Source organism: Jaculus jaculus, chromosome 14, assembly GCF_020740685.1.
Source record: "Jaculus jaculus isolate mJacJac1 chromosome 14, mJacJac1.mat.Y.cur, whole genome shotgun sequence".
NCBI lineage: Eukaryota > Metazoa > Chordata > Mammalia > Rodentia > Dipodidae > Jaculus > Jaculus jaculus.
The window spans coordinates 35,166,846-35,187,470 of record NC_059115.1 but is presented as its reverse complement, the minus strand read 5'-3'; the positions used below and the strand labels follow the sequence as shown (position 1 = coordinate 35,187,470).

The window sequence follows — 20,625 nt, the reverse complement described above, 5'->3', positions numbered from 1 at the left end:
ATCACAAATACTCTGCTTACTTTTAGTTTACCAGAGTATCACAGAAAATCCCAATGACTTGATATAGCATAATATATGATTCTTTACTTGTATTGCTTCCAAAGCTTGCAGATTTCCACAGTATAACAGGAATATCTTAAGATCTCTTTCCTCTTCTTTTAGATTACCTCCTTGGAATAAATTTGTAAAAGTGAGGAAATGAATGAAGTAAAGAATGAGGACCTTGAAGCCAAGTCCACTTAAAACAATTTCAATGCTTGCCTCACTCTGAATCCAGAAAAAGTTGTTGTATATCTCTGACTGTTTCCTAGTTTATAAACAATCTGATGATAGTAATCATCTGATAGAGATCCATTTTGATTTATACTTTTAGAAGAATTGCTAAATGAGTTAGTGCCCAGAAAGTACCCGAAGGCAGAGCAAGTCTATGATAAGTGGAAGTGAATGCACATTATCATTACTATTTCATTTTATCATTACTGATTCAAAGAGGATGAATGGGTTTTTGATAATTGAAATATATTGCCGCATCACCTTCTGAAAACACTGTGCTAATTTATTCAGCTGCTGGCAAAACAACTGACATGTTACCTCTTTTGATTTGTGTTTTCCAGAAAACTTGCAAGATTAAATATTTTCTCCTAAGTTTGGGGACTGATCTATCTGTTTTATGAGATTCACTTTAGAGTCTTTAAATTGTTTTAATATCCCTTGTGTCTTCTAATCATCCTTACACCTCAGCACAGTCAGCAGAGCTGATAATATTTACATTTTACTGTGGGGAATGAAGACAGAAAAGTTTTGAGTTTTGTTATGTGCCCCCCAACAATTCCAAGCATAGGGAATAAAATCCTGTTTTTTTGGTCATGTTAACAACAATTCAAGAAAGTGATATCTTCCTGACTGGGAAAGAACAACGCCATATTTTAAAAATTACAATAAACAACACACAAAACATAATTGATTCCTACCTTTTCAATGTAAAAATTTAAGCCTTTAGAGGATAATTTAAACATCTTCTAAGCTAATCCCTTTAGCTCATTTCAAAACCACAAAATATATAGTCACCTTCTTAAAGAACTATTAAATCAGAATCAGGAAGAGTTTATGACTCAAGGGGAGTTATGGGGCTCTAAAGTATAATTTAGTGATTACAGACAATGTAATAATTTTAAATAAGTAACACAGTGCTTGGCTATCATTAAGACATTACTCTGTCATGCCTTAGAGTATGGTGCTTCTCTTAGTGGAAAATGTGCATTAACTGGGATACTTCATTTATTAGTTACATTTCCCATTGCTGAGATGAAATGCCTGACAACAAACAGCTTAAAGGAGGAAAGGTTAATTTGGTTTACAGTACAAGGTTTTACAGTTCATCATGGTGGAGACAGGAGCTTAAAATAGATGGTCATATTGTGTCCAAGGCAGTAAGTAGAGAGTGATCAATGCTGGTGCTTAGCTCACTTTCTCCTTCTTATGTGGTCTGGCACTCCAGTACATGGAATGGTACTGCCCACAGTAAGGGTGGATCTCTCCTACTCAATTAACTTCACAGACCTGTCCTGAGACTTGCCTCCTGGGTGATTCTAGATCCAGTTACATTGACAATAGAGATTAAACCATCACATTTTGTTTCTGAGATGTGTGATAGGAATTATTACTTCCAATGCAGTTGGTTAGTAAGCACAGTAAAAAATATCCAGCATCATCATTTGCCAAAAAGTACAAATTAAGATCTATAAAATTCTACTAAATGTGCATAAAGTGAAAAAGAGTGATGATTCTATAGGGCTAGAGAGATGACGCAGTGGTTAATGGTATTTGCTATATAAGCCTGCTACCAGAGTCTGGCTTCCTAGGACCTAGGTAAATCCAGTTGAAAGTAGCACTCACATCTATAACCCCAATAAACCTAAAGTAACATGAAACATAATCAGGAGAATCCTGAAGCTTGCAAGTGAGCCAGCATGTCGTTCCCAGCAACAAAGAATCGGTGAGACCCTATAGACCTGTAGAGACAAGGTAGAAGGTGAGGACTATCATCTTGAGATTGTCCTTTCACATCCACATGTGTGCTATAGTTTGCACACATAAAAATCAATGATGCTAGGTGCTAAGCAAGGTATGGGAAGCCAGTAATGTCTACTGCCAATGTGTGTGTGTGTGTGTGTGTGTGTGTGTGTGTGTGTATTATAAATGATAAATATATATATATATTACAATATGTCTATTGTAAGAGAAATAAATGATCAAAGTGTAATATGTTCATTTGTAAAAAATACATTTCAATAAAAATGAATTATTGAACATGTGTCAGAGCATCTTTCTGTGTACATTTTTTTTAATTTTTATTATTTGAGAGAGAGATGGAGGGAGAGAGGAAGAAAATGAATCTGTACATCAGGGTCTCTAGCCACTGTAAATGAACTCCAGACACAAGTGCAACCTTGTCCATCTGACTTACTGAGGAACTGGGGAATCAAACTTAGGTGCTTAAGCTTCACAGGCAAGTGCCTTAAATGATAAGTCATTTCTCCAGCACTCTGTGTACATTTTAATAATTTTATATAGGTGTTGATGTCAACTGAAACCCAGTACTTTCTAATCTCAGTGTGTGTTGCTTATATTGTTTGAGTATATTGACAATATTGTGCTATAGTAACAGAGGTATCGTATCTTGTTCCCAATCTTAGGGTAAATCAGTCTGGCACTAGTAAGTAGATATAGAACTTTCATATTTGTGTTTACCTTATAAGGTCCAGTTTCTTTTTGCTCTTGTTTTGATGAGTTTTATTTTATGAGTGCATGAATTCTGTCCAAATACAAGTTCATATCTATTGAAGTGACCATTTGGTTTAATTATTTATTTAAAATGATTAATTGGAGCTTGAGAGAAGGCTCAGCAGTTAAAGTTACTTGCTTGCAAGGCCTAATGGCCAAGGTTCAATTCCCTGTACCCACATAAAGCCAGTTGCACTAAGTGGAACGAGTGTCTGTTTGTTTGCAGTAGCAGGAGACCCTGGCATCCCCATACTCACTCTCCGTGTCGGCTTCTTTCTCTCTGTCTCCATCTCTCAAATAAATTAAATATTAAAAATCATTAATTACATTGATTGATGTTAAATTATCAGATCAAACCTAAAGTCCTAATATAAATTGTTCTTGATCATGACATATAACCTTTCAAAAATAAGATTTCTTTGAATTGGGTATATTATTTTAAGGAGTCATATCTAATTTTATCACAAATTTTGGTTTATAGACTTTTTCTCTTGTATTGTCCTTAGTTAATATTTATATAAGATTGATGTTGGCCTTAAAAATGACTTGAGAAACATTCTCACATCTTTGTACATAACTCTGTACAGACTCATTACTGTGATAGATTCTTGAAAATGTTAGCAAAATTCATAATTTATCTCAACATGTATTGTTCTTCATGTGAGGTGTTAAAAGTAATTTAATTTTTTTTCAATTTTTTTGAGGTAGGGTCTCACTCTAACCCAGGCAGACCTGGAATTCACTATGCCATCTGGCCAGGTGTGGTGATGCCTTTACTCCAGCACTGTGGAAGCAGAGGCAGTATTGCTGTGAGTTCAAGGCAAGTTGGAGACTTCATTGAGACTTCTAGGTCAGCCTGGGCTAGAGTGACACTGTACCTCACAAAACGTATTTTATTTCACACAAATTACTTGCAAATTTTAATTAAGAACTTACTTGTTCAGTATTTGTAGGATCTTAAGTGTTGACTCTCTCATTCTCATTGTTATTACATGATTAGTTTATATGGAGATTTGTAAGTTTCATTTATCTTGTAAAAGTAACTTATTTCTTTTACTGATTTGCACTTTTATTTATGCTCTTTATTTCCTTCATTCTCATTGCTTTAAATTTAATGACTTCCTCTAATTCTCCCCACCACCATCCTTCTTTTCCATTTTCTTTAGGTAAAGATTCAGATCAAGATTTAGTAAGCATTTTCTTCAAAGGGCCACATAGTAAATAGTTTAAAATTGTTATCTTTACCTTTTCTAATCATATTTTTAAAACCTGAACAACATTCTTAGGCTATATGACATACAGAAATATGCCATGGGACATTTGAAAACGTATAGCAAGTACTACTGTTTGTCTCCCATGGACTTAGCTCATTGGTTTGTTGCTCTCATGAGTTTTTGCTTAAGACTCAAACTACCATCTTCATTGCTTTCATTATCCATATTTATGTCATGTGTGTAAAAGAGTTCTGAATTCTGTCTTGTTCTTCTGGGAGTTGTTTTATTTGTGAGTGGTTGGTTAAGTTAACCACAATGAAAGTGTACACTTGCTATGTCTGTTGTGTCTACTCTGCCAACATTTGATTTTTGGTCGAATATCTGTGGATTGCCTCTGCAATTACAGAATTTTACTGTCAGTAACTTGTGTGGGAAGAAATGTGACTTACCTCTGCAACTGAGATACACCTACTGATTAGTTTCTCTATGGACTTTTGACAACATAATCTGGCTTATGTTATTTTACAATTTTGATTCAGTTTTCACATTTGTTATTTGCTTTGCTTTCTTGGGATCACCAATTTACTTTACGGCTTTTTTGGACAAACCAGAAACAACTTGAAGGCAGGTACTTTACAAATATTATTTTCTTTTTATGTCATCCCTGGGTTGTGCTTCATGCTGCTTGATTTTTTTTTTTCCTTAATAACATTTCCAAACTGGCATGATAGCTCATGCCTTTAGTCCTAGAGCTCAGATGGCTGAGGTGGGAGAATTACAGGGAGGTACAGGCCATCTAGGTTTTCAAAGTGAAATCCAGTCCAACCTGGGCTACAGAGTGAAATCATGTCTAGAAAAACAACCCAGCCATAGTTTGTGCCAGAGTCAAGATTTTAAAGTATCTCTATAAAAATCCTGACTCATTTACCTTATATGTTAATATTATTTTTTAGTAGGGTGTATCATGGTTTAGATTTTAGGAGTTAGATGACTTATCCATATGCATAGTATCAATAATATATGTGTATTTTGGTAAAATACCTAGTAAAAAATAAATAATCCAATGCTTCTTGTAAGACCTGATGTCATAGACAACAACCATTAGTTTCACCAGGTGAATCTTGATGAATCATGAAGGACAACCAGGAAAGGTGGTATATTTGTGTTTCTATCCTTTATCTAGTACTCTCTAACATGTGCAGGTGTTTCAAATGCAGCTGGCTTCATCTCCCCTAATGCCTCATTGCCTATTCCTCTCTGTATTCCTTCCCATCTTTCTCTTTCCTTCTCATTTTTATTTTCTTCCCTTTCTCTTCTTCATCTTCCTGTCTTTTTTCCTCTTTCTCTTGCTTTTGCTTATTCCTCATAGTCTTTCATTTTTCAATTTCTTTCACACTTAGCTGTCTCTAATGAGCACAAAAGTACATAGAGCAGTGGAGTGAAGCCCTTGGGATCAACCCAACAGTTGACTCAGTAGTTGTCCTCATGTACTCAGTTTATTTCCTTATTAAATATTGAATATATTGTTTAAAGTCACCAGTGGCCAAGTAAAAGTAAGCCTATGCATATCGTCTTAATTCATATAATTTAGTATGGCTTATTTAAGAGGTAAACATGCTTAATGTACATGTGCACAAACTCACCAGAGTTCATGATCATCAGCAGCAGCTGGCTTCTCACTTCTCTCAAGTAACTTTCTACAATGGTTTGTTCAGTCACTTTCCGAACATGACACACTTATCACATTTATTTGACATGTTTCTTAATTATTTTATAATTTGAACATATTTTCTATTATTTTTAATTCCTCTTTTATGTGATGAAGAAAACCACTTATTTCTGTTCCTTACATGGTCTCCATTTTCTATGTTTCCTGTAAATTAATCAATAGGTCAAAAAACCTTGACCTCCTTCCTTTCTTTCCTCCCCTCTCCAGGCCTCACTCTTTGCTTTTGCACTCCTTTCATTCCCTTTCTATCTTTTTGCTTCATGCTTCCCTGTGAAGCTTAGGAACCCCGGTTCAAGGCTTGATTCCCCAGGACCCACGTTAGCCAGATGCACGAGGGGGAAAATGCATCTGGAGTTCATTTGCAATGGCTGGAGGCCCTGGTGCACCCATTCTCTCTCTCTTTCTCTCCCTCTTTCTCTCTCTGTCTGTCACTTTCAAATAAATAAATAAAAATAAATAAACAAAAAAATTTAAAATAAAAAAAATATGAGAGAAGACAAAGGAAAAGAAGTAAAAGAGAAAAGGTTGACTTGTTTTTCCCGTGTTATTAACCTGATATTTGCAATCATTCTGCTGGATCATGGTTTTAGCTGCCACTGATAAACATTCCAGCTTCTTGCTTTCTCTGGTTTCTTCACACATCTGTTAATAAGTACTTTGTTGAATGCATTAAATGTTTAGCCCAGGGATGGAGAGAGGGCTTAGCAGTTAAGACACTTGCCTATGAAGGCTGAGGACTCAAGTTAATTCTCCAGTACCTGCATAAGCCAGATGCACAAGGTGACACATGTCTCTGGAGTTTGTTTGCAGTGACTGGAGTCCCTGGTGTGCATATTCTTTCTCTCTCTGTGCCTCTCTGTCTTTCTCTCTCAAATAAATAAATATAAGTTGAGCCCAGATCCAAATTCTTAGATGACATGGTGGGCAGCATCCCTAAAAATGACACCAAAAGTTGTCCCCTGACCTCTATACTCACGTGCACATGCATGTCTACTTAAACACATTTGAACACATGTATACATCCAAGATGCTTACTCGTGTATTTTCATTTTCAATTTCTAGATATGTACAGGTCAGAACACATGAAGTGTTCTGGGTGTAGTGGGGTGGTGGGTGTCTCTTAGCTACAATGCACCAGGGAATGAGGCATTGAAAAGGAAGCATGTTCCAACACTAGTGTTCACATGGCACAAACATGTCAAAGGTCTTCTGAGAGACCCAAACAAAGACTTCATTGCTAAAGTAAGTATGCTGGGAGTAATACCAACTAATTTGGCAGAGGAATAGTCATGTTATTCACACTAAAATTAGTATGAGTATTTTATTAGGTACAAACAAAAACTAGGTAGGTCCTTAAAATACACAAAGACTTAGATCACTCTTCTTTCTTAAGCCAAATTTTTGTTTCTCTGGTTTGAGGGCTCTGTTTATGCAAACTATAGAAGCATTACTGAAGTATTCAGTTCAGAACTAAGTAAAGAAATGTGTTTCCAGAGTGGGCTGCACTGACACACACTTGAGATCCCAGAACTCAAGGGGAGCACAGGGTAAGAGAATTGAGATTTAGAGGCTAGTCTCTGCTAACCAGTGAAACCTTGTCAAAAGAGAAGGACAAGGCAAAGGAAGGGAAGGAATTTCTATAGATGTTTATGGTTTTAACCCATTCCTCAATGCAAGCCAGCCCAGTAGGGACTTCTGGCTCACTGAAATCAGTTATTCTGGGCATTAACTTTTATACCTAATGGAAGGTCAGGGAAGGCTTACTATGGTAGTGTCTGAACCATTTATTTCTTCTTACAGGAAACTCTAATGATTTCTCAGTGCCCCTACTCTCCATCTGCATCCTACAGTTACAGAAGCCTTCTCTCTTATACCATTTATTTTCACTGACAGGAGGGTACAAGTTCATTTCAACAAAAGGTAGAAAATGGAAAAAAAGAAATGACAGTTCCTACTGAAGAGAGTCTTGTGTGGATTAAAAATCAAATCATTAGAAGAAATCTACACAAGACCTGGCCCATAGAAAGCCAGAAATACATGGTGCCCCGGTGTGGTAGCCCACTGTGAGCCCATCATTATTTTCCAACTAACTCATCCCATTCAATTCTCACCCATCCTCAGCTAGAAAGAGAGACAAAGTCATGCTGTAGATATTTTGGCTCAATGCAGACCTTCTAACTATCCTTCTTTCTAATGTTAGATTTTTGCAAGTTTATGGATTTTTTTCTCAATGATTCTTTTTAAATATGGTTACTATAAAGCATGTTCTGGAGTATAGATGTCTTTAAGAGCATGTCTTATTTTTCCAATAATATTCATCTTTAAAAGAGAAATGTATACCTATGAGGGGAAAGACACGACAATAGTTACTTATATCTTTATTTATTATTAAAATATAAGAAAGATTGTCGTAGTCTTTGAATAAGACCTGTTGGGTAATCATAGCATTTTTAGCACCCTGCAAAAATTTTGTAATACTCCAAGATATATTCCCTCCTGCAGTCCCCACATCATTTCTGCCCAGAAACTAGCAGTTTCCAATAAAAATAGACTCTAACTATGTTTTTAAATATAATATGATAAATTTAACTATTAAGAGTATCACCTATGATTTAACAATTGTATATCAGTTAATTATATGCTGTACCTTAAAGGACTTTATCTCAAAGAAATATTTGCAGTTTTAAAGTCTATATTGTATTGTGTATATTGTATTGTATATATGTAAGTAGAATGATTGAGATGGGGAGGGGATAAGATGGAGAATGGAATTTCAAAGGGAAAAGTGGGGGGAGGGAGGGTATTACCATGGTATATTTTTTATAATCATGGAAAATGTTAATTAAAATTGAGAAAATAAAAAAATTAAATTAAATTTTAAAAGTCTATAAGGAAAAATGTACATGGGGTGGAAAGATGGCTCAGTAGTTAAGGGGCTGGTCCACAGAGTCTAATGACCTGAGTTTGATTCTCCAATGCCCATGTAAATCCAAATGTACAAAGTGGTGCAGGTGGCTAAAGGCCATGGTATGTCCATTCCTGCCATCTTACAAATAAATAAATAAAAATTTTGGACTAAAGAGATGGCTCAGAAGTTAAGATGCTAGCGTGTGAAGCCTAAGGACCCAGTTTTGATTCCCTAGAACCCACATAAGCCTTATGCACATGGTGGCGCATGCATCTGGAGCTCATTTGTAGTGGCTAGAGGCCCTGGCATGCTCATTCTCTCTATCATGCTCTTTCTCACTTTTGCTCTCTTTCCCTCTCTCTCTTTCTCTGAGTTTCTCTCTAATGAATAAAAATAAAATATTTTTAAAACTTTATTTTTTAAAAAATAAATATGTACAATCATAATATAAGTCTTAAATATACTATAAACCCAAAATATGTGTCAGTTTAGAAAGATATTTTCAGAACAAATAATTTGTGTAATCATTTTAAGTATAAAAACACTTGCACTATTATTTTCTTCAACAACATATGGTAAGTACTGAGCCAGTTGTTCAAGATCACTGAGCCTCTTTGTGTGCTCCAATGTGCAAAACCATGTAATTCAGTGTGCAACAGTAAATGTCTGTGATTGGATTGCATGCCTACCCCCTGAACCCACCTCTTTCTTTTAATTTCACCATTCAAACACCATTATTACATTAATAATGTAATATCCCTGTCCAATATTTTTCAGTTTCCATGTATCCTCCATATTAATAATGAATAATAATAATGAAGGCATATACTCTGAGAAAGTGATGTGTTACAGTGGCCAAGTTATGCTTGTCCTTCAAAGGGAAGGCCTCAATAGCAGAATAAGCATTAAAATTTTGATAGCAATTGGAGCTGTGAATATGGCTGTGCAACTAAAGATACTTGCTTACAAAGCATGCTGACCTTGGTTGGATTTTGCATTACCCACATAAAGCCCAAAGCACAAAGTGGCACAGGTGTCTGGAATTACTTTGCAGTGGCAGGAGACCATTGTATGCCCACTTTTTCTCTCTCAAGTAAATTAATAAATAAATGCTGATAATAAAGTTGTATAGGTATTATTCTTATATAGAGAAACTGACATTTATTAAATAGAAAATTAAAAGCATGTGCATTTTGTTTTGTTTTGTTTTCTTTCTTGGCCTGTGTGGAGGTCAGAAAAGAACCTTCTGGGGTCATTTCTCACCTATCACCTGTATGAGGCAGGGTCTTTCTTCTCCTCACTCACTGTGATGGACTTTCCAGACTAACTGACCTGCAATTACCTGGGAAATTTTTGTCTCAATATCCCATCTCTCCATCAGTATCCTGTTGTTACAGAAGCCCACTGACTTAACAACATTTACATGGGACCCAGGAACTCAGGTTTATGCAGGTAAACACTTCATCCACTGGGCAATCTTCCTAGCCCAAGAATATTAGTTTTAAAGATAAACACAAGGCTCTGGTGAAAAGTAACACGAAGCAGAAACTCCAGAGACATGAAAAGGTAAGCTTCTTGTCATGTTTGCATGCACGCACGAGCAGTGAAGCACAGCATCAGAGTTCTCACTGTGTCCAAACCTCAGACACTTTCCTAAGAATAGTAGTGAAGTATATAAAGCAAAAAATATGCATAAAGGTGGAAAGAATATAATAAAGTCCCATTTAGTCAGAAAGATTCAAAGAATAAGGTATTAACTGAGAATAAATTAAAAAATGCTTTACTAATTCTACTTCAAACTAAGGTATTGAATATATTGAGCACTGCGTTGCAACCTGTGTCTTGTGTCCTTTAAAATGTTGTGAACTGCTACATGAATCAAAAGTAGCGGTGGAGTAAATCTGGAAAGTGCTGTGTGTAAAGTTTTACCAAGTGGTTGAGCAATGTAAATGAATGTCATTACAAAAGTGTAGAGTGATGTTTCAGGAGTGCCTACCTCAAGGCTCAGATGTGTTCCTGCCACTTACTATTTGTCACAATCATTCTGTGGCCTTTTCTGAAAACTACATAACAACTGGAGTAATATAGTTTGTGAGGGTTAGTTGGGGTGATTTTGATATAACAGATGTAATTGTGTTCAGAAGTTTGCTAGCAAATCCTTTTGTGATATCTCATTGACTAGCCTTGTAGGCCATTCTTGTTTCTACTTTGGTCCTTGGGAAGGAATAGCGTGCATGGGATGTGCAACCTCAGAACTCACTCTGAGTGTCTAAGAGGAACCCAGTAATCCTCATTCCCACTGATAGCCATCAGTGGCTGAACAGAATGGAATTTCAGTTAGGAGAGGAGCAAGGAGACAAAATAGAAGAATATGATTAAAGAGACCAACGTGAACAAATACTTGTGGTTTCCCAATGTTGCTTGAATTAGAAATGTCAACCAAGGATTGGATTTTTGATATTTGGTTTCCAGCTATTGATGCTATGATAATTTGAAAGATGATGCCTGGCTAAAGGAAGTGATTGCTGGGTGCAGGTCATTGGGAATGAACTGTTCCTGGTCACTTCCTATCACTTCTGATTCCCCACCAAAGACACTTGTATCCATAGAATTTTGTTCATGCACATGGATCCAAGCAACTATAAATTAAACCTTCTGAAACTGGTTGAGAATGTCTTTCCTCTGTTAACTTAGCTGTGGCAAGCAATTTTGTCACAGTGATTCAAGAGGACATAATACATTGCCACACTAGGAAAAAAAAATATTTGACTGCTTTTTGATGTTAAATGAACAGGTCATTTGTGACATTTATTTTTACTATCAGGCTAAACTTTTCAAATTTGACAAATTTTATCCTGAAGTCTCCTCAGAGCCTTTAAAAATGTTAATACATCTGGTGACTCTCCAAGAAAGACACAAAGCTAGTGATGTTTCCTCAGTAATAAAATATTTTTTATTGAAAACAGTTCAACTATTTTTCAAGGCATTCTTCCTGGGATGAATATCTGCATTAAAGCAGTTTAGAAACTGTTCTACTGAATTATTAGTCTGAATTGCTTTCACAGTGTAAATTTTACAGTGATTGTAATACCTCCAATATTCTTTCCTAAGTGTTATAAAAATAGAGATTTGTAAAGTATCATGTTATAAAATTAATATTAAAATGAATAGCCTTATAAAATAAGTGAAATAATCACATTAGAATAGTAAATACCATCGTATAGCAATAAGATAATGCAAAGACTCAGTTTGGGGGTTCACTCTAAAGTTCTTTAGTTCTTTTAACTTTGATTTCTGTTTGGAATTTTTTGTAATGAAAGTTAGAATATGAAAAGGTATAACAAAACAACATGGATTTTATATACACACACAAAACACATGTGACAATAAGTAGAAAATAAAATAGTATTATGGTAGCAAAAACAAATGACTTACTATGACTGAATCTTCCAAGAAACACTTAATAACTATATGAGAAAATAAAACTATTTTAAAAGTATGTGAGCAAACAAAATCATCTCTGGAAAACTCACTTTCTTTAAGATTTCTCTCCAAGGTAAATTCATTTTAAAACAGCAGAAATTCAAAAATTTATTACCATGGGTTTTGATTTGCTTTTCCACCTTTGGGTAATTGTTAACAAAGTTCACATCAGGAAATAAAGACAAAGAAGAACTGACACAGCTGAAAAATTAAAGTTTCACAGGAGCTATTATACTAGATATTTAAATATGATAACAAGAATTTATATTTGATAGTTTGGTGTTAGTGATGTTAGGATGTATTTACTTTGTGTTGCTGGGACAAAACACCTAAATGAAAACAGCTCATTGGAAGAAAGGTTTTATTTGGCCTACAGTCTCAAGGGGAAGTTTCACCATGTCAGGAAAGGATGGTAGAGCAGACAGAACTTCTGCCATAAAAGATGGAAGATAGCAGCAAGAGAGTGGACAGAGTTCTGCCAATAACACCCTAAGCCCACCTCCAGGAACATGCCTCTTCCAGCAAGCCTCCACCTCCCAAATTGTCATCATCTGGGGACTAAGCATTCAAAACATATGAGTATTTGTGGGTTATTTGGTTTAAGCTATTAGGAATACATAGATTAAATAAACAACAAATAGATATGTATAACTATATTTCAAAAGATGATATGTAATAAAGAGAGAAACACAAACAAGAATGTGACTATTACATGCCATAAATGTAACAAATGCCCAATGGCAATATTTACGACAAAGCTGGATGGAAAAAAATAACATTTTTGATTAATTCTGCATGGGCTGTACAAGAGTATATTAAAGTTTATCAAATATTTACAGGTTAAAAATTGAAGCAATTCAGCATAGTGATATGTGTCTGTAATGCAAGCACTTGGGAGGCCAAGGCACTACAATAATAACTGCAGGTTATCCTTGGCTACATATACCCTGTAAATGTAATAATAAATAATAAGATGAATATGTTTCTTTATAAAAGTGCTACAAGAAAACGTCTATGGAATCTGATGCTCAAGTTGAGAGCAATTCTGTTTCTAATCATGATCCAACAATAAGAGGCAATAAAATAAATTTTATTAGAAAAAATGAAGAAATTTCTATCTAGAAGATAGAAGTAAAATAAAAATTATAAATGTGAAGAAACTTTTTCATTCATTCTCAATTTATGTATCTAACATAGGTGTTAAAGTAGAGAAGACACAACATTTTTGAAATAAAGTTTGGCTAGGACTATACTCTCCCACATTAGAAAAGAATAAATAAAAAATGGAAAGCAGGAGCTCTTTTCACTTATATGATTAATATACATTAAAATATGGCAGAGTCTTCTGATGCCAAGGTGGCAAGAAGATGAATATTTTCATCCACTACATATTACAGGATAGCAAAGTGGTACAACCCATTTATAGAGGAGTTTAGCAATAAAAAGTAATAATACAGATGAATTTACCTGTTCACCCAGAAGTCTCATTTCTCAGAATCTAACCCCAGAATACACAAAAATTGGCAAAAGAATTAGTTCACACACCATATGTTCATTACATTATGCATTTGAGATTATTTGTTAGCCATGCTTGTTATTCTGTGAAATTATTTGTATATTATAGGATGAAGTAAATGACTATCATACTTAGTAAAAACCAGAATTTCTCTTTAAATAGGAATTATGGAATAGAGTTGAGATAAAGTAAAAATCCTACCATCTTGAATCTGAATTAAAAGTAGTTTCACTCAGTTCATGATGAGTTGATAAAAAAAAAAAACCCTGATATCTACCCTAACTACACTATAAAGTTCCAATGGCAAACAGTGAACATAGTTTTGTTGACATTTAAATGAAACTGGCAATGAACCAAAGTATCTGGCATAAGAGCTATTACTATGTAACCTCAAAAGGAAAAATGCAAATTTCAATAAATTTGGTAAATCTTAGAATCCTGCCATGGAGATTTTACGTTACATTATAATGTTACATGTATCAAGCATTATGACTTACAGCTACTATCCCAGCATTTGGACAGCTGAGGCAGGAGGATCTTCAGTAGTTTGAGAACAGCTTATGCTACATAGTTAGTTCAAGGATAGCCTGAGATACAGGGTGAGAAACTATCTCAAATAATAATAATAATAATAATAATAATAAACACAAAACTATTCATAGATTGTGAGATCATCTCTCAGCAAAGAAACCTAAAAATTGTTTTAATACAGTGGGTTTCAGGAGCCCTTTACGTAGCTGTGAGGATAGAACTTGAAGTCATGGAATTCCCCCTGTCTTTACTATATAAATGTGCCCAAAGAAATAACTTGGGAATTATCATTGTAAAGTGGAATGAAGTCTATAAATATTTATTATTCATAGAGTGATATTAAAACACAGTGCCATTCTTACTCTTGATGATATAACTGAAGCTTGAAATGTTTTATGAGAATCTTGTGATTAAGGGGGCAAACTGTATAAAAGATGTCTTTGACTGTGTCATGCAAACAGAATGAATTGTGTGAAAGCAAGGGTGGGGAACATCCTTGCAGAGCAGACTCAGCATCATGTGCAAAGAGAGGATAGCAAATAGTAGTCACGTGTGCTTAGAAGAAATGAAAAAACACCTAGAGAAAAGATGGATGAAGGTCAAGGCTGCAAGACAAATGCGACCTTTGGGTCTGAAACACCAGAACTGACGTCAATTCTCCACTTGTAAATGACCCCAGGAAAGTTATTTAGTTTCTCTAAGACTCAGCTTTCCCATCAATAAAATGAGAATAAGTATGCAGTTCACAAAAGTGATAAGGAAAACTTTAAAAACAAAAACTAAAGTGGCTGCGGAATGTTTGAAGGTAGTACAGGAACATAGTTCGTGTGAGTTGTCATCAGTACTGGACAGAAGGTGCCAGGCTCAAGAATTCCCCTTGTAGCCAGGTGAGGGGCTGGCTTTATCATGTGGCCAGTGAAGGATTGGGAGCGAGCATGGGGAAATATGGCAGACTGGGAAGTGATGAGAAATGACTAACACTTCATCTTCATGAAAGGGGAAAACAGAGTTGGATGGAGTGCCCAACACTCTTCAGAATTTCAGAAGTGGACCTGATGGGACCTTGCTGTTCTTTATCTTTACAACTGCATATGTGAGAGAAAGAATAAACAAAATTCACACTAGGGCTTCTAGCTGAAGCAACACTGACTCCAGTAATGCCAGCAATGAGGACAGGCAACACAGCAGGGGTGTGGCTATAAGAAATTTAATGAGTTCTGGTGTGGGTCTTAGTGGGTTTTCTCTCATTTTTCTGTGGCCTTTCTAGAGTAAGCAGGCTTTGAAGATTTGAAGGAGGTACCTTAGCTCTGATCTCCAAACTCCCCATTCTGTGGGAGCTCTATATTTGAATTATGTGTTGGCTTATTATTAAAGCCATCACTGTGTTTCTTTGAAGATCTGCTTCTAAGGTGTACCCAATAAATTAGATGCTATATGTACCCTGTGGAAAAATTTCACAGACCCTGAAAATAGCTGGACATGGTCGCCACATGTGGCTATGTAGCTTGCCTTATTATTCTTCTCAAAGCTTTGTTTTCTTTGTGCATAATTGAAAGAAAATGTGAATGTAGGCATTCTACTCAACACCCATCTGTGCATGTGATTCTTGTTTTAATGTGCAGGACAGGAGCGAATTGGAAAAGATTCCAACTATGAGCAGGAGGGTAAAGTTCAGTTTGTGATTGATGCTGTCTACGCCATGGCTCATGCTCTTCACCACATGAACAAGGACCTGTGTGCCGATTACCGTGGGGTCTGTCCTGAGATGGAGCAAGCTGGGGGCAAGAAGCTGCTGAAGTATATCCGCAATGTGAACTTCAATGGTGAGCTCCCTAAGTACCCTTGAAGGAAGAGGGAAAGAAAGGAATGATAAGGGAGGTTCCCAGGATGAGTGAACAAAACGTGGTCAGTTGTCACACATTCATGACTTAAGTTATAAGTTCACTTTTCAAAGTACAGAACACTGCCATGGATTAATGCTGCTTTTGTTACTTGTCTTGTTTCTGTAACAAAATACTGATGAGAAACAGTTTCAAGGAGGGAGAGTCTATTTTGGCTTACAGTTCTGGGGATATATCCCATCATGGTTGGGAAGGTAACAGAAGGTGGCTGGTCACATTATATCCACAGTCAAGAAACAGAAAGGGGAGAATACTGATGCTCAGATAATCTTTTATCAATTATTAATGAATAATTAAGATTAACTATTATTAATTTTAATTTATCCCAGGTATGCAGCCCATGGGATACTGCCAGAAACAATTATTATGGGTCTTATCACTTCAATTTAATCTAGAAAATCCCTCACAGAGATGCCCAGACATTTGATTTCATGGTAATTATAAATCACATCAAATCATCAAAATTAACTATCACATAACCTAAAATAATTGAATAAAGATAAGTAGAAACAAATGGATAAATATTACAGGAGGTATAAGATGACAAACAAGCTGATATAGTTACTTTAATGTTACTGGATCAAAGCACCCAACCAGCCAGGCATGGGAGTGCACGCCTTAAATCCCAGCACTTGGGAAGCAGAGGTAGAAGGATCACAATGAGTTTGGGGCAACCTTGAGGCAAATAATGAATTCCAGGTCAACCTGAGCTAGAGTAAAACCCTACCTTGAAAAGCCAGAACTAAACCAAACCAAACCAAAACAAGCAAACAACAACAACAAAAAAAAAAAAAAAAAAAAAAAACACCCAACCAAAAGCAGCTGATCAGTGTAAAGCACATGAGTTTATGGGGCATATCTGCTTAAGACCACCATAGTTTGAATCCCATAACAACTTGATGCTTCACATCACAAAATCTAAACAAGCAATTTAGACCTGTATGTGTGAGTAATGCATAATCCAACAGAATTGGTAACAAATAATCACTAGTACACAACAAATCACTACCATAAATATGTTGAAAGGGATAAAAAGAAAGACATAAATGTAAGAAAGTTGGGGAAATAATATCCGATTATATAACACTGGAGGTAAAAGTAGCCATAAATAGGTATTGTATGTAGCTACTAAAATTTATATAAGAGATCTGAGAATATAAATTATGTGGATAATAAGTTTGTTATTTTTGGAAGCAGAAATTGCTATGAGAGATGAGAGAAAGCCATGATGGAGCTTGATTTGGATTAAAATCAGAGAAATCAGTATGAATTCCTGTGTGCATGCAGTAGGTAGGCATTAGAGTGGACACACATGTGGACATTTGTGTACCTTTACCATCTATATCTGTCTGTGGAGAGGGCCAAGGAACCTCCGAAAAAGAACATCTAGAACTAGAGTTTTATTTAGATATATCTTCAGTGAAAAGAACTAGAACTTCTTATAGAAAATAGTTCAATCCAGGGCCAGTGCATAGAAAGTGTAAGAAGAGCTTCCGATACCCTGTACTAAAAAGAAGAAAAGAGCTTTAGCAGTGTGATGGCTAACGAGGTCATCTTGAAAGGGCAGAGATACTAACTTGGAAAAGGTCCTGTTGGGTAATTCTGGGACCACCACAGAGTATAACTCATAAAATAAAATATTCACAAGTCTGTGCTGACATAAATAAATAATCACATTAAGTAAACAAATATAAGGGAATGATTGCCACAATTGAATGAGAGGATGGGAATACAAAATCACCAGTTTGCAAAGTCCTCAACAAAGATGTATGGACCACTGATGAATATTAACATTGTTGGGTTCAAGATAAGGAACAGGGCTGCAGAGATGGCTTAGCATTTAAAGTCCTTGACTATGAAGCCTAAGGATCTAGGTTTGACTCCTCAGTACCCACATAAGCCATATGCACAAGGTGACACATATGTCTGGAGTTCATTTACAGTGGCTAGAGACCTGGTATGTACATATTCTTTGTCTTTCTCCCTCTGCCCCTCATTTTCTCTCAAATAAATATAAGAAACAAAATGTATTCATAGTTGTAAAGTAATTTCACTCAAGTTGCATATTAACTTCCAACATCAAAGAGCAGCTTTATAGTAGAGAGGATTCGGAGTTAGTACCTTAGCCAAGATATGAAAGGAAACTGTACCAGTAAAGGGACATACCAGCATCATGTGTCTGAATAAGATACAATAGGACTGTCATAGTATTACTTCTGAGGCCTGACTATCCAAACCGTGAGGCTTCAATCTATGTGATCATAAGGAAAGATCAGACAAAGCAAATTTTAGGACATTTTAAAAATAGATCACTGCATATTACTCTTCCCATGTGTCTAGTCTGTGCCTTGTGTGGTAATACATGTGGCACATAGCTGTAGTTCTCCAGTATTCAGAAGGCAGAGGCTGAAAGAGTCCATCAACTGTGGAGTTCCAAGTCAGCCTAAGGACAGGGAAACTGATTCACAGAGAAATTAAGAATCATGATGTTCAAAATGCTACAGGCAGGAAATACTGAGGGGCCTAACTAGGGTACCTAAATCCCCAGCATGCTTCCTTCAGAGTATCTTCAAGAGGCTGAGAGGAAGGACACACTATATCCTTCTTATTGCACCATCTTCCATGCAAGCTTCTGTAGGAGGTTCCAGACAGGGCACAATTTTTTTTTTCCTGTCTGTATCACCACTGCCATCCTTCCCTGTGGTCCTTCTAAGATGTCTAAAGCACATCTTTTTCCTCTGTCATATGACCCCAGTGGCATTTCAATAGTCACTGATGACAATACTCAAATATTTTGTAAGGAAAAGAATGAAAAAGCTGTGCTTGGGCTGGAGAGATGGCTTAACAGTTAAGGTGCTTGACTGTGAAGCCTAAGGACTCAGGTATCATTTCCAAGGACCCATGTAAACCAGATATGCAAGGAGGCACATGCATCTGGACTTCATTTGCAATTGCTGGAGGCCTTTGCATGCGCTCTCTCTCTCAATTTCTCTCTCCCCTCCCCTTGTGTTCAACTTAATCATTGGGTCCTATGTCACTGTCACTTTAAGTAAGCAGCTTTTTAAATTACATGATTTGCTGTCTTGCATTGCTTGTTTTTAGATAAATAAATTAAAGTCTGAACAGGAGAAAATATTTGGCCATCACTTCACAACCACTAAATGACAGAGAGAGATTTCAAACTCATGTGTCTTTCCAGTGCAGTATGGGGAATTCAGCCCTTATCTTACATAGGTCAGGAGACTTTTGACTGTTTAAATTGAGTGTGCTTATGTGTATATGGTGTATGTGTGCCCACATGCTCATGTATGTGCTCATGTATGAGTATGAAGGCCAGATGCTGACGTCAGCTGTCTTCCTTAAGTTGCTCTTTACCTTGCTTTCTGAGACAAACACTAACACTGAGCCGAGAGCTAACTTGGTTCACTAGAGTAGGTAGAAAGCTCTAGGCAACCTCCATGCACTGGGGAAACAGACACATGCTGCCACAACCAGCTTTTGTTTTGCTTTTTTTTATGATTTATCTATCTATTGATTGATTGCTTGATTGATTTTAACGTACTAAGTGTTTTATAAAAAGGTTGTACACACAGGCTTCCTCTCCCCTGCCCCAGTTCAGCTGAGGCTCTGGTGGGTTATTGGTAGTCACTGTGGGGACCAAGAGGCCTCAGTCACTCTCTGTAGAGATGAGGGAAACATGGTTTCCCAGGTTATTTCACATACCCTGAGTCTCTTACAATGTTTCCACTCCTTCTTCTGTGATGCTCCCTGAATCTCCATGGGCAAGACAGAGATATTAATTAGTGTTGCTTTCTCTGTAGACTCTGGATCTCTGTTTTTATGAGGTTTGAGTGACCATGGTGTCTGTAGCCATATCCCTGCAACTGGTTTTCAGGTTAGCTGTGAAATCAGTATTCGTGTCACTGCTTCCCCTGTAATGACTTCTGGGCCCAGGCACATGAGGTGGAGGTAAACCAACTCCTAGTAGACAGCCATCTCTCTCTTCTTGATGTATTGATGTATCCTTGTTCTACTCCATATTCTCCTCCATCCTTAAAATAGAACATATTCTCCAACTAAAAGTGAGGACAGTTTGAATAAAAGGGGATAAGCCTAGTCATGAGGAAGATATATTGATGTATATATCCATTATTTTTAGGTATAGAGTTATGGAGGTTCTCTCTAGAGCCTATTGGTTTTCTCTTCTAGGGAATCTAGCTTGGTTTCCAAAGCCATACATGATTTCTTCCCCACTGAGTGTGTCTCATGCCCAATCCATGAGTAATTGGTTACCTACATTGCCTGTATGCCACTACTGAACAAGGATATAATTATTGCTCAGCTCTAATTGAGTTTTTAACTGGTAAGCTCTCCTGATTAATCAAAGAGTGAGCAACTGTTATTCTCCAGCTGATCTTATAGCATTTTCCAACACTATAAGGACTATCCAGGAGGAACCTTGATTCCCTCTCAATTCCAGGATGATCACTTGATGTCCTTTGGCTTCAGGATGTGGTGACTTTATCAATATGGACTTACTTTTTCAGTCTAGCAAGTAA

The 20,625-nt window shown here is 36.4% G+C and overlaps 1 protein-coding gene across 4 annotated transcripts in view; it reads left to right on the top strand.

Moving 5' to 3' along the window:
* The window catches only part of Grm7 (glutamate metabotropic receptor 7), a 934,876-nt gene that overhangs the window by 597,841 nt on the left and 316,410 nt on the right, over positions 1–20,625 (top strand). For all 4 annotated transcript variants that reach the window (XM_045134253.1, XM_004651486.2, XM_004651485.2 and 1 more), the window contains exon 6: positions 15,788–15,988. In XM_045134253.1, the coding sequence (XP_044990188.1) occupies positions 15,788–15,988 (201 nt within the window). The remainder of the gene's footprint in view (positions 1–15,787; positions 15,989–20,625) is intronic.